The sequence below is a fragment of the Herpailurus yagouaroundi genome, unplaced genomic scaffold, assembly GCF_014898765.1.
Source record: "Herpailurus yagouaroundi ecotype Mexico unplaced genomic scaffold, PumYag 100, whole genome shotgun sequence".
Taxonomy (NCBI): domain Eukaryota; kingdom Metazoa; phylum Chordata; class Mammalia; order Carnivora; family Felidae; genus Herpailurus; species Herpailurus yagouaroundi.
The window spans coordinates 48,942,508-48,957,675 of NW_024412391.1; the positions used below are offsets into that span (position 1 = coordinate 48,942,508).

At 42.3% G+C, this 15,168-nt stretch overlaps 1 protein-coding gene across 1 annotated transcript in view; it reads right to left on the reverse strand.

Moving 5' to 3' along the window:
- The window catches only part of DNAH11 (dynein axonemal heavy chain 11), a 358,576-nt gene that overhangs the window by 153,458 nt on the left and 189,950 nt on the right, over positions 1-15,168 (reverse strand). Inside the window, 7 exon segments of the mRNA XM_040472462.1 lie at positions 354-547; positions 819-980; positions 2,371-2,610; positions 4,359-4,461; positions 5,125-5,290; positions 8,189-8,393; positions 13,407-13,580. Coding sequence (XP_040328396.1) covers positions 354-547; positions 819-980; positions 2,371-2,610; positions 4,359-4,461; positions 5,125-5,290; positions 8,189-8,393; positions 13,407-13,580 — 1,244 coding nt within the window.

Sequence of the window (15,168 nt, forward strand, 5' to 3'; positions counted from 1 at the left end):
CCGTGAGTTCGAGCCCCGCGTCGGGCTCTGGGCTGATGGCTCAGAGCCTGGAGCCTGTGTCTGATTCGGTGTCTCCCTCTCTCTCTGACCCTCCCCCGTTCATGCTCTGTCTCTCTCTGTCCCAAAAATAAATAAACGTTGAAAAAAAAAATGAAAAAAAAAAAAGTTCTCTGGGAAAAATAAAAAAAAGATGGTGACCTAACTTACAGAGACACTTACAGTTTTATACTGGATGGCAAATGAGAGATAAGAACTACCAGCTCAGAGTACTGAGTATGATCTACAGTCAAACAACGATTGTGGTGACCCAGCCATTTTTACACATGAAAAACCATCACGACTTGTCAACTCACACATGCTGCATGGCATCTTCAAACAGAACCAGGTTCATGACAGCGTTCAGCTCATTGTGGCTGTCTAAGGCTTCTGTAAGAACTGTCCTCAGCACCTCCCAGTCCTTCACCGGCAGGTAACGTAGATCTTGCCCACCGTGTGCAAAGTGGCAATAGATGAGGGGCTGTTGAAGCAGCGCATGACCATTTGCGCCCTGCAGGAGGAGGAAAAGACAAGGATAGTCACAGCAGCCATCCAGAATGATTCATCTGGAAGCGCAGGGGCCCGTCAAGGGAAGAGCATGCAGGTCAGTCCATGAGCAGGTAGGTGGGATGTTCCCAAGCACAGACGGTGTGCATTCCGGAATCACAATGGTTCCAAGCAAGGTAAGTATCTGCACAATTCATTCACATGCGTATCTAACTCTGCCCTGACACCAGTTAGTGCCAGAGTGAATGGTCACCTCTGACACTCCACATGCTTACTTCAAAGTGTTTATAAGCAGTTTCCAGCATTTTTTTCTGAAACAAATCACAATCCTTTGGGTCTACCAGTTTGTCTCCATAAACACGCGAAGATTCGTGAAGCCACAGGCGTATTAAATCATTTGGACATTTTAAGCATTCAGGAGAAGCAAATAAAATCCCCTACAAAGAAAGAATGGGAAAAATTAAAAACTCAGAAACTGATAACACTCCAAGATAGTATTTTCCTTTACCATTTTAACTGTATACTAAATTTAGTAATTTATTACTTCAAAAGAAATATTGTCAGTAGAATTATTATACTGGTAGTTTTACTCTCTGGTAAGTAATACCTTAAAAATTTACTAGCATTATACCCAGTTTTGGAACGTAGCTAAGAAAAGCCAGCCCAGAAATAAACACCTCATTAGAGGACTCGCGTCTATTAAGTCTTTTGACAGATCAAGTTTCCCCAAACTGTTTTACAAACAGCTACCATGAATGTCACAGGATCAAATTTTTTAAATTCTAATACCGTCTGATATCAGTTCATCTAACCCTTCCATTTTGCAGATGAAGAAAACGACACCAAAAGTAAACTGCCCAAAATCACACTTTGTGGGTAGATGCGGAATCAGCACCAAAACGTTTTGCCTCCCGCCCTCCTTCAACACTGCCCTCCACTATCTTGGATTCACACAGAAGCGCATCTTTGCGAGAGAGTCGGCTGGCTCTAGACTTAGGAGAGAACACAGCGAGTTGTCGACAAGTAGTTGCAAGCGCTAAACCAACGTTTGGTGATGTCGGGTGTACCTGAGAGCCCGAACGTAAGCAGTGACCAGGCCTCTCATCCCATGTCACCTATGGCCTTTCTTCCCCTTTTTACCCTAAGATTAAAAATCCACTTTTAAACCACACCGTACTGAGCATAGTCTTTCCAGCAGGTGCTAGAACGACGGCCATGAGAATGAGTGGCCCACGTCCTCAGGAAGCTGGCGCCTGGTGTGGTGTTACGGTCGTGAGGCAGTTGCGGAATGACAGGCCATAAATAACCCTCCAACCACTTTTACTGTATAAGGTAGATCATACCAGTTAACTTTTTTTTTTAACTCCATGTTTCAATCCCCTCTTTGGAATTTCCTTTCTGAACCAAACACATAAACGCTATCCTTGTACCAGGTAAGCAAAGTAAGTGTCAAGGTCAAATCAAAATAATTAAGCAGTGTAAGAAATTCAAGCTGCTTTTGATGGATGTTTAAAAATCACACTGCATAAATATAAACAAATAACAAACGATCCCCCTCATTTGGCACAAAATGAGGCACTCAAATATTTATATGGAATACATGGACCTAAGTCGCTACACAACCTAGAGAAACCACTAGTCCCATTGATAAAATGGGAATAAACCTGCCATCCATACTTCACAGAGAAGTTTATGGTTTAAAAATCAAAGAATACACCCACAAAAGTATACAGCATTCTCTTAAATTAAGTTCCAGAAATGAACACCATTAATATTACTATAATCATTCCTCCACCCAAGATGCATAACCCAGGGCCGTCAAGATACCTGGAAGATGTTTGATAGGTCTCGCAGATTAAACAGGTAATGGAATTTAACAGCTGTGGGTAAAAAGTTTTGTGTCATCATCTGATGAAATGCGATTGTTGCCTGTATCAAAGAGGGGCCACTCCTGAGAACTGAGGGACCAAATGCTTGCTGCTGGAAATGGAAGTTAAGAATTTGGCTATAGATGGTGTGTAGTGCGTCCAAGGAGGGAAAGTTGAATGCAAACACAGTGAAATGTCTCTGAAAAACAAAATATAAGAGTTGCATATTTTTAGGATTATAATGGTACCAGGAGATTGTGCAAGAAAAAAAAAAGGTCCAACTATTATTTTTTTAAATCTCTCCCTGTACCTATTGCTACATAACTGGGGTGCCCTCCTCTCTGACTCTGGGCCTAGCCATATGACTTGATTGAGCCAACAGAGTGAGGTGTAGGTGGCAGTGTGCCAGTCACTGTCAGAAGCCTGTATGCTTCCACTTGTTTTTTTTTTTTTTTTTTTTTTTTAAGATCTTATTTTTAAGTAATCTCTGTACCCAGCATGGGGCTCGAACCTACAACCCTGAGATCCAGAGCCACCCGTTCCATGGACTGAGCCAGCCAGGCACCCATCCACTTGCTCTATTAAGGCTCTACCTTTGCCATGAATTGTACAAGCCTACTGATGGATGAGAGGTCCATGAAGAAGAGCCACATGGCCCCTACCACTTTAGTCAAAGCCACCACAGATTTGCTGATAGTCAACTCCTGGACACATCGATGACCCCATCCAAGATCATGAGAGCCACCCAGCCAACCCCCAGCTGATTCCAGATAAGGGAACAAGCAACACTTGGTGCCGTATGCTGTTGTTTAACATATGTTATAGTTGGTGGGGGGTTGTTGTTACTACAAGCTTATATGCACACACAAAACATGCACATCAATATTTATTTGTATCAGCTTTATTCATAATCCCCAAATGTGGGAACAACCAAGGCATCCTTCAATAGGTGAATGGATCAACAAACTGATGTACCTAAACGATGAATATGAAGTAGTGATAAAAAAAAAAATGAGGTATCAAGCCAGGAAAAGACATGGGGAAACCTCAACTGCATATTTAAATGAAGTGAAAGAAGCCAATCTCAAAAGGCTACATACTACGGGATTTCAACCATGTGACATTCTGAAAAAGGTAAAGCTATGGAGACAGTAAACTGATTAAATGATCGCCAGGGATTCAGGAGGGAGGGTGGATGGAGGAAAATAGGTAGAGCACAGGGGATTTTCACCACAGTGAAACTCTTCTGTATGGTATTTTCATGGCGGATACCCGACATTATACATTTGCCAAAACCCACAGAATACACAACACAAAGAATGAACTCAAATGTAAATTTGTGACTTTGGTTAGTAATAATGGATATTGGTTCATCAACTGTAACAAATGCAGCACAGTAACGTAAAATTTTATAACAGGGTAAAATGAGGTGGGAGGAGTGTGAGAGAGTACATGGAAACTCTCAATACTTTCAACTAAAACTCTTCCGTTTCTAAACTTGTACCTGCTCCTAAAAATACTCTATTACATGGGATGCCCGTGTGGCTCAGTCGGTTGAACGTCTGACTCTTGACTTTGGCTGGTCATGATCTCACAGTCCTTGATACTGAGCCCTGCACTGGGCTCTCACTGGCAGCACAGAGCCTGCTTGGGATTCGCTCCCTCTCTCTCTGCTCCTCCCCCACTTGCTCACATGTGCTCTCTTCTCTCTCAATAAATAAATAAATAAATAAATAAATAAATAAATAAATAAGTAAATAAGTAAATAAGTAAATAAGTAAATAAATATTTTAAAAATAGTCTATTAAAAAAATAGCTTACATGCTTATTAACCAAATGTCCAGTAGGAGCCCTCGTTTGTATTCACAGCACCAAGAATCACAATCTATAATGTTTGGGTATTTTATTTAGGGCCCATTGGGGAGGGAGCAGTACTCTATACCTTACCTGTAGTCTAGGATTGATTGTGAAACTGCCCACCATTAGATTCATGCAGGCTATGTACTGACAGTTGTGGATTTCTTTAAGCATCACCTTCTGTCTATCATACCTGAAAGATAGAAAACAGAACCTTAAATCCAAAAACCAAAGATGACAACACAACAAAATCCCCCAGTTTATGAAGGACTTCATCACAAAGTGTCTCCTTTGATCTTTACAAGCGCTCTGTGATATTGGGGGTGTTCGTCTCATCTCAGGGACACAAAAATTAAAGCTCAGAAAACAGAAGGCTACATAGCTCCTTTGATGCCAGAATCGGCATAAGGAGCTAAATCAATACACACTATTAATGCTTATTGATTCTCACATGACGCTCTATCTGGTTAGAAATAACCACAGCTAGGCTGGGGGATCTCCTGCTAGTTAACGGCAGGGATGGGCATACTGCAATACCCAGACGTTACCAAACAGTTACAGCCCACAGAGTAAGGTCAAGCATCTAAGTAATTTCGTGTATTTGAGAGTTTAATACTTCAACTAGACAGTAATGCACAAAACAGGCACGTCACTTTTTTATTCAATTCTTCCAAAGATACAAAAGGAAGCTTACCTCACTTTTGACAATGAAAAGGGAATGTAAAATGACACTTAAAAGTTAACAGAGAAAAAGCTCCTCGGAAGGAGGAGCAAATCAGGGTAATTTTATTCTTCAATGCTCATGCATAATAATAATTGGATTTCAATAAAGAATAAAGCGCAGAGACTCGCTTACCAGTGTCCGTAATCAATGTGCTGTCGAATCAGAGTGTGGGGCTGCACTGTGCCATATAAGTCCACTTCGGGCATATTCATATCATCAATGAAATAAACCAGTTTTTTGTTTCCTCCTGGCCCATAGATACGACCAGCTTTTTTCTCTAGAGGTTTCTCAAGAATTCCTGAAACAAATGTATCATTCTGCCCACCAATTGGATAAAATTTCACTTTCTGTCCTTAGTCCCTTTTTTCTAATTTTTCCTCATCTTCTGTCCATTTCATCCACTCCAAGTCTCCAAGTATCACCTCTCTGCAGGTTAATATCGGTGATGACTCTCTGTTCATCTCCTCTGTGTCATGCTTTCCGGTCAACCTCCCTCCTACTGCCAGAGGTCACCTCACCTCTCCTTCCCTGAGGACTCAACATCTGTGACATGATACTACACTGGCCATCAAGCTGAGGCAACACCATCATTGGTCAGTGTACTTTTCTCCAGGAACCCACTCTAACACATGGCCCACTGTCAGTCCAGCCATGGCCTACTTCCTCAGTCTTTCTTTCTCAATCACTCTTGCAGGAGCTTCTAGGGACAGCTCGAGAGAGTCCCCCATGCTTCTCTTCCTGGGTTATCCAAGTGCAGAAGTACAAGGGAATCCTGTACGAAGACTCTATCTTGTGCGCACATCAGCTTACATTTCTTCATGGGCCTAAATGACTTTGCATGGATTTGAGAAAAATCATGAGGGTAGAAAACCCTGAATAGACTGTGTAAGATGTGGTATCTAATAGTTGCTGACTCTCCAAATGAACAATAAACAGCTCGAGGACAGGAAACTACATTGTGGTCATTACTGTATTCCTGATGACAATCCCAAGTCATTTGTTAAATGAACAAATGACTAAATAAATGAAAGAACAAACAAGTATGATGAAAAATTAACAAAGCTCTCTTCCAAGCAGGGGAACTGCATTCCCAAATGCTTGCTTCCTATCAGCCACTGGTACCTGATTATTTGGCCAACGCCAAACAAGCCTCTCTTCCTCACTCACAACACACCTCTTCCTTTTTCCCTTCTGTGCTCCTGTTTGTGTGATTAACACCCTCTCAGTCAGCCAGATGCAAAGCTTCAATATAATCTTTCTCTCCTGGTCCCAGACGTGCCTGGCCACAGCCTATAAATGGTACCTCTGGTCTCTTCCTTTTCATCACTCGCTCCACAATGTTAGTCCAGAGCAACATTACACAGAGCTGGTACACTACCCAGGGACTGGTCTCCCCACCTCAGATATCTCCTCAAGTATAGCCTGCAGCTTGTCAGTTCCTTGCTCCCCATTTTCCACCCAGTGAAATACATGGTCTTCAGCTTGCATCTCAGCTCTTTGTACAGTTACAGTGGCTAACCATTCTACACGGCCTGGGACTAAAAGTCCCATGTTCCAGAAATCCCCATTGCCCGCACCCCCCCCCCATCTTGGAAAATTGACACCAAGTGCTCCATCAACAATGTAACTCCAACCCTCTTCTCCAGCCATTTCTCTATCTTCTACCACATCCCTGCGCATCAGCCAACGTAGAGATTCAATGAATTAAATGTGTTCTGTAATTTTCTCTTTCATAAGTTTGTTTCCACTGATTCTTCTATCTCAAATCCTATCTCTGCCTGCATACCACTCCATCCTGAAGGTTTCAAATGCAAACTTTCCTTCAAGTACACTGCTCTATTATTTGTGCTAATGGTCTATGTCTGAATCTTATACATGCCCGTACCCTTCCAGGAATTAGCAAGACGAACTCATACCTCAGTCAAGTACTGCATTCAATTACTGAATTGTACACCTAATCTTTCATTTACAAGTGATAAAGCGATCCCTCCTTCTGGGTCTCTGAATGAAAAACACGCACTGAACACGATGCCTTGGAAAAAAATAGATAAACAATATATATTCGCTAAAGAATTAAGTGAGAAACTGCCAAGTTAGATTTTTGACTGTTCCACTCCAAGAAGTCAAGGAAGACAAACTTGATTAATAAGAAATTACAGAAAAAACACTCTTGGCTGAGTTAACAACGTCCATGAGCAAGAGAATTTGTTAGTAATCGCTACTTCTAACGCTGCACACACACACAACACAGAAACCGCAATCTGGGCAATTCAACAGGCTTAATAAACTACTGTACAATGGGGAGTTTCACAGCCCCACCGCCAGTCTAACCCTGACTCTGCTGGACAGTGACAGATATACCAGTAGCAGCTTCTCCTACCACTGTCTCCTCTGCTTCCAAAGTCTACTTGGCTTACCCTTCCTAATTCAGCAGGCCCAAAATCTGTGTGGCTCTTTTGATGACACTGATACATGTTTTCAACAGTTTTAAATTCTTACAGTTTTCCAAAGATTTAATTAACAGCTCATGGCCTGCCATTTCAGTGACACAGTTTTAATGAAGTTCTCCTAAATCAATTGTTTACTTGAAAAGGCAACCAGAGCAGTCTTCCTTGTGCACCCTCTCATGTTGCTTGGGCTCCACAAAACTGACTAAAGGTGACCAAACTGCGTAGAGGCAACAGCAATGGACACGGCTTTGATGTTGATTCTTGTGGTTCTAAAGCGTAATAACCCAAATAAAGCCTTTAGTGACATAAAAAGCCAAAATCGCAACGCTGAAACAAAGTTTATTTTACCCAGATTGGTGATAGGTGAAAGTTCATCTGAAGCTTCAGCAGAAGGTCTAAAGCCTAGAGAAAGTAGCCTTCCCCTTGGGCTGCATGGCCCAGTCTTGACAGTCTCTGATCACCTGTTTCTTTTTTTTTTTTTTTTTTAATTTTTTTTTCAACGTTTTTTATTTATTTTTGGGACAGAGAGAGGCAGAGCATGAACGGGGGAGGGGCAGAGAGAGAGGGAGACACAGAATCGGAAACAGGCTCCAGGCTCTGAGCCATCAGCCCAGAGCCTGATGCGGGGCTCGAACTCACGGACCGCGAGATCGTGACCTGGCTGAAGTCGGACGCTTAACCGACTGCGCCACCCAGGCGCCCCTCTGATCACCTGTTTCTACAATACAAACAGGAGGGGCGCTTACTCTGCAGAGTCGCGGATGTTGTGTAGTAGTTGAAAGGCACACGGGACACTAGATAATCCTCAGAGAGGCCTGACAGCGTGTCACCTACGAAGGCCGTCTTTCCCACTCCAGCATTTCCTACTAGCATTAGAGGCTGTCCTTTCTCAAGCAGCAACTTTATGAAGTATCTCAGACGAGTCGTCTCTGATGTGTGAACCATAACTCTCTGGAGCAGGGAAAAAGAGAAAGAAAGCCAAGTCAGAAAGAGAGGTTCATTCCAAAATTCCGAATCTGGACCAACACAGTCACTGCACAGTTGAGACCCAAAGCATTCCTAATTCAGGTTAATGCTCAGTACGGGGAAATCTTACCTAATTTTCAGTTTTGAATTGTCAAAGTTCAGACGTCAGAGCTGGAGGAGAGCCACTGGGTAGTCCCTTCAAAGCACAATGGCATAAGCAACTGATTTATCTTTTCCACATTAAGTACTAGCCAAAGACCCTATCACAGAGTACCTACACTCTGCCCAACCTTGCATTATGCATACAAGGGAATACAGGAAACACTGAAGAAGCTGTCTACCACTTTTTCGGAGCGACAAAACATTTGAAAGTCAAGCCACACATAAATGAAAGTTGGTATCAGTGTCTTGGCTGAATAAGATTAACTGGCAAAATGGTTAGGGCATTCACCCTGGGGAGAAACCCAATGGGGAAACAGTGATTTTAAGTGAAATAGTCATAAATCTAAAGTACATGTCAAACTTATTATGCACTGTTTAGTTAAAAAAAACTGCATAACAATGCCTCTGTTTTGAAAATTAGCTATTTATTCATATACTATATTGTTTCAAAACAAATTTGAGTTGGCATACAGGAATACAGTAACATGAAGAATGGGAATAAACACCAGACTCCGGGAACACATATTAATATGTAATATCAGGAAAAGGGTAGCAGGTGTAGACATGCAAAAAAAGAAAAAAAAAGAATCCTGCACAATTAGGATGCCTGGGTGGCTCAGTTGGTTGAGTGTCCGACTTCAGCTCAGGTGATGATCTCGTGGTTTGTGGGTTTGGGCCTCATGTTGGGCTCTCTGCTGACAGCTCACAGCCTGGAGCCTGTTTCGGAGTTTGTGTCCCCCTCTCTCTCTGCCCCTTCCTCTCTCACACTATGTCTCTCTCTCAAAAATAAACATTAAAAAATTAAAAAAAAAAAAAAGAATCCTGCACAGTGATGCAAAGAGAGTTGACATTTCTTACACTTTTGGTGGCCAATTTCAAAAGGGGGTAAAAAACCACTTGCAAGATTCAGATTGTTCATTAAAAAAAATAGCTAAAATCTACAATATATTCTTCATTACATGGTTAGCATGTCCTGAACACAACTGCTATTTTATAGATCATTCAGGATCATTTTCATGATTATGAATATTTACTCTAGAATTCTGATTTGATTTAGTGATGCTCTCAAGGCCTACTAAAAGGCAAAGACTGTTCTGTGCTACATCAAACAGTCCCAGACGACTGTTTTTAATCAGAGTTACATCTTATAATATTTTTCTCCTTTTTTCCTGCTCGATGTCATCACGTGTCTTTTAATTTGGCTATTAGCTCTTTTCTCTACACATTAATACTAATAATTAACACCTACTTAGAACTGAGTATGTGACAGGTACTATGGTAAGCACTTTATAAGCTATGTTGTATGATACACATACCTAATCTTTGAGGAGAGTTTTGTTAGGATTTTCATCTCGGAGATGATGAAACTAAAGCTTAGAGAACACTGATAACTTGGCCAAGGCCATAGCATGGTAGTAAGTGGTGGTACTTGGATTAAAATCCAAGCCTGTCCAGAGCCTGAGCCCTGTCTTAACTACCACACAGAAGGTGTGCCAGGGCATGGACAGTACGCACGTTACTTAACGTCTTGGCACTCCCATTTTACCCTGTGTAAAGAGGTTATTAATAGCCTATGCCTTAGAAGGTTGTTTTAAGGATAAATTAATCTATGGGGCGCCTGGGTAGCTCAGCCAGTTGGGCATCTGGCTTTGGCTCAGGTCATAATCTCATGGTTCGTGGGTTCGCGTCCCGCTTCGGGCTCTGTGCTGACAGCTCAGAGCCTGGAGCCCGTTTTGGATTCTGTGTCTCCCTGTCTCTCTGCCCCTCCCCTGCTCATGCTCTGTCTCTCTCTGTCTCAAAAATAAATATAAACATTTAAAAACATTTTTTTTTTTAAAAAAGGATGTAATCTATGTAAAGCAAGTTAGAAAAGGGTCTGAGATAGACTACTGTAACATCAGTATTGACCATTACTACTGAGTATGGTTCTCTTCCAATATGTTAAGAAGCTGTTAATCAAATAACGTCTGGTCCAGCCGTGCGTAAAATAAGACCACAAATTCCTAATAGTTCCCTGTTGCATAGAAGTTGTCACTGATCAGATGCATCAACCCTGTGATACCAGTTTTTGGTCTTTGGTTAATTACGAATTCTCAGCTTTCAGCTAGCCAGATAATACTCCCGGGTGGGCTAGGTCCAGGCAGGCTGAGAAAAAACAGCTTTCAAAATTTATCAAGCAGATGGAACAGACATGGTAGGTTGCCTCCCAAACACCCATTTCTCCACTCTCCTTCCTGCCAGAGCTCCCACTTTGTCCAAGTCTCCACGCTTCTCCCACACAGACACGCTTCAGGCAACGCTCCACCTGGTTTCCACAGTGGTGTGGTGATTCATCAAAGCCAATTATTGTAACCCATTACCCTGGCCTAAGACAGCCTAGAATGGCATGTGACCCCTGCAGCATTAGATGAAAGAGGCGGTCTGCTCTGGGGCTTCTGAGGTTTCCTCACTCTTCATAAAAAAAAGATAAGAGAAAGCATCCTTTCCCTCTAAAGGTGACTCTTGATGTTACCGGAGTCCTTTCAGACCAGGAAGAATCCTATTCTTAAAATGATGCCAGTGTTAAGAAGACCAGAGAGATGGTAAGACCTAAATCCTTGGTAATAACACCAAGTCACAGAATTAACCCGTCTCAGGGCCATCCTACCTCTCATTTCTTGTTTGTGAAATAAGTTTCCTCCTGGCTCAGTGTTACAGGTTGAAGTGGGTCTTCCCAAAATTCTTATGATAAAGCCCAAACCCTTAGTACCTGAGAAAGTGACTGTATTTGAAAATAGGATCTTTAAAGAGGTGATTAAGCTAAAACGAAGCCATGAGGGTGGGCCCTACCTCAATCTGACTGGTGTCCTTCTAAAAGGAGGCAGTTGGGACAGACTTGGAGACAGTGTCCAGGGAAGCATGGATGCATGCACACAAAGGCCATGTGAGGACACAGCAGGCAGGTGGCCATCTGCAAGCCAAGTAGAGAGGACTCAGGAGAAACCAGAGTGGCCAACACATCAGTCATGGATTGCTAGCCTCCAGAAAGAAATGGGAGAAAATGAATTTCTAATGTAGAAGCCACCCTGTCTATGGTATTGTGTTTGGGCATCCCTAGCACACTCATACATGTAGAACAGGCCCCTAATCCAAGGACAGGTGTCCTTACATAAAGGGAAATGTGCATAAAGGAACACACACAGGGCAAATGCCATGCAAGTAAGCGGCGAGCACGAAACACCAAGATCACCAGCTAATTCCAGACAGAAAGGCCTGGAAGTCTCTTCCAGTTGTCCCTGACAGCATCAGAAGGAACCAGTTCTGCTGACATGGTTCTTTTCAACTTCTAGCCTCCAGAAGCATGAGACAATACATGTCTGCTGTCCAAGCCTTGTGGTAGTTTCCTGTAGCAGCTTCAGGGAACTAATACGTTGGGTTTTCCTTGATTTCACACGAGCTGCTTCCTAATTAATGCCACAGAAATCACCTAGATTCTATTCACATAGCACTACTTGAAACAATAAGTTCCAAAGTGAATCAGAGTGATATGAGGTTTAAAAAAAATTTTTTTTATATTTATTTATTTTTGAGAGACAGATAGAGTGTGAGCAGGGGAGGGGCAGAGAGAGAGGGAGACACAGAATCTGAAGCAGGCTCCAGGCTCTGAGCTGTCAGCACACAGCCTGATGGGGGACTCAAACCCACGAACCATGAGATCATGACCTGAGCTGAAGTCAGATGCTCAACCGACTGAGCCACCCAGGTGCCCCTGACATGAGTTTTTGAAAATTTATTTATCTTGAGAGTGAGCAAGCAAGCACGGGGGACGGCACAGAGAAAGAGAAAGAGTGAAAGAGAGAGAGAGAGAAAGAGAGAGAGAGAGAAAGAGAGAGAGAGAATCCTAAGCAGGCTCCACACTGTCAGTGCAGAGCCCAATGAGAGGCTCTATCCCTTGATCCCTGGGATCATGACCTGAGCCGAAATCAAGAGTCAGACGCTTAACGGATTGAGCCTCCCAGGCGCCCCCAGAATGACACGATTTTAAGAAGTATAATGAGGGGCGCCTGGGTGGCGCAGTCGGTTAAGCGTCCGACTTCAGCCAGGTCACGATCTCGCGGTCCGTGAGTTCGAGCCCCGCGTCGGGCTCTGGGCTGATGGCTCAGAGCCTGGAGCCTGTGTCTGATTCTGTGTCTCCCTCTCTCTCTGCCCCTCCCCCGTTCATGCTCTGTCTCTCTCTGTCCCAAAAATAAATAAACGTTGAAAAAAAAAATTAAAAAAAAAAAGAAGTATAATGAAAAGGAAAACAGATTGAGGCAGAATAAGAAGATGCACAGAGAGTAACTCAACATCAGAGAACTGTAAAACAACAGCTTATGAAGAGAAAATTAAAGAGATCCTCTTAGATGTGTCAGTTGCCATGAGGATTTGAAACACAGTTGGGGAGATTCCACACATCCATTTTACAGCTTGGGGGCTAAAGGAAAGATGTTCTATGTGAAGAGTGCTGTCTAATAAATTCACAATACGGTCACATGTAAGAATCACTGAACTAACAGAAATATGTCTTTGATTTTTAATAAAGCTCACAAAGTTTCCAGGAAAATATAAAGAAAGCTGTTACCACACAATGAAGTTAGAAACTTTTTAAAAAAGGTTGTAGAAATACAAGAGCCATCTTACAGATTGGTCGTATAACTAAGATTCTTCTCTCTCAGGAAATAGAGTATATGCTGACCCTATCAAAAATGTTTCCATCCGGCCGGAAAAGGACTGCTGAAAAAAAGGGGGGAGGGAGGGGCGGGGAGCGAAGGCTCAAACCAGCACAGTGCGGCTTGAAAATGATAATGTTCCACCTACCTGCAGAGGTACATCTGGATCCATAGAAAGTTTGGGGACTTTCTCAGCCCAGGGCAAGAATTTCTTAGTTTTGTGGTCCAGATAATAATCAAAGATTGTCCCCTGGGATGGAAACTTCACGGCTTTCATCTCTTTATGCCACCAGCGACTGAATTCCGCTTGAGAGCCTGAAAGCTAAGGAGAACAAGAAAAATCCTTACTGCAGACCTAGAGGTAATTTTGAACACATACAAAGCCCCTCGAAATCCTGTTAGGCACAGTATTTGTAATGTACAGAGTCATAATTACAAATGGGATTGAGTAAATGACCCAAGAAAAATAAATAACTAGAAGTAACTTATAATGAGTGATAATATCAGAGAGGCAGAAAGCTATAATTGCCATGTCTCCATCAGGTACAAATTTTCTGGAATAATTATTAACTTAAAAAGCAAAGTAAGGTTAGGTGAACCTTAGATTACCCCTGGGTTATTCAATTTAACAATGAGCCATCATGCAAATTCCCATGCTACGTATAGTAAGACAGTGGTTCTCAAACACTCGTATTGACTGATAGTAAAATCAATTGATATCAATCGATAGTAAAATTGATAGTAAATCAATTGATAGTAAAATAAGAAAGAACAAAGGAATACTTCTTAAAAATTGGTAGCATTATTTGATTTAAATTCTGTCCTTTATTTGAGCTTATAGACTTCTAAGACCTTTGGGTGTTAAAAAACCTTTTCCTTAATAAAATTATGTTATTAATTAAGGTCATTTTTAAAATAAATGTCCTTATTTAGAAAAGTAAGCATTTGGTAACCCTACAGAGGGTTACCAAAGATTCTCACTCTTTATCTTTGACATTCTAAATCCAGGAACCCCCACCATGAGGGATGAGGAAAGGCACATTCTTGGTTTTCTGGCAGGGCACCACTGAGGAGCTGAAAGCTCTAGAGAGACAAACTGCTGTTCTCCAGAAAGGACTGTCTTTATATGATGATAGGTACAAGCCTTTTGCTGCTAGATTAGGGTTTGGAAAATAAAGAAGGGGAAATGGTGATTGTATACTAGCGGGTTATAACAGCCTTCTATATCTATAGAAGACTCTGTCTAACGGCTCCTATATTGACCGGACCACCCAGCCTCCTGACTCCTCCATCCACAGAACAACATGGCACAGAGACTTCTATACCCACAGGATACTCTAGCATAGCGAGCTGGTGAACTCAAAGAACAGCGTGAGCGTCCACCACGTTCAGCAGTGTCATACTTAATCTAAGACCTTAACTCCCATTTTTCTGCAGTGAAATTCTTAAGTCTGTTTTTTTCCTTTGGTGGTCTATGTCCCTGGACTATGGCCAACTTTCTGTACTGGGCTGATTACACACACGGGTACAGACAGAATGGCCGGAAAACAGGAGAGTGTGGTGAGGGCAGAGAACGGTCATCAGTCTCAGCAGGTAGAGCTTGCCCCAGCACCTTCCCAACACATTGAGCTCACACTCCTACATACCACCACGCATGTGTCCATGAGTCTAGGCTCACGTGATTTTCGGGTTGGTGGCGTGGTGTATTTCATCACCCTACAGAGGTTGGTCTTAAATCAAGTTAGTTCTGAAAGTGTAACTTACCTGGCACCGTTCTCTGTAGGCAGAATTCATAGGACTCCTACTTTACATCAAAATTGGCTGACCACTACATTGCCAAGATCATTTTGGTGATAAATCTTTGATTCACTCAACTAAAATGCATTTGTTCTCTAGTGGGGAAGAAAACC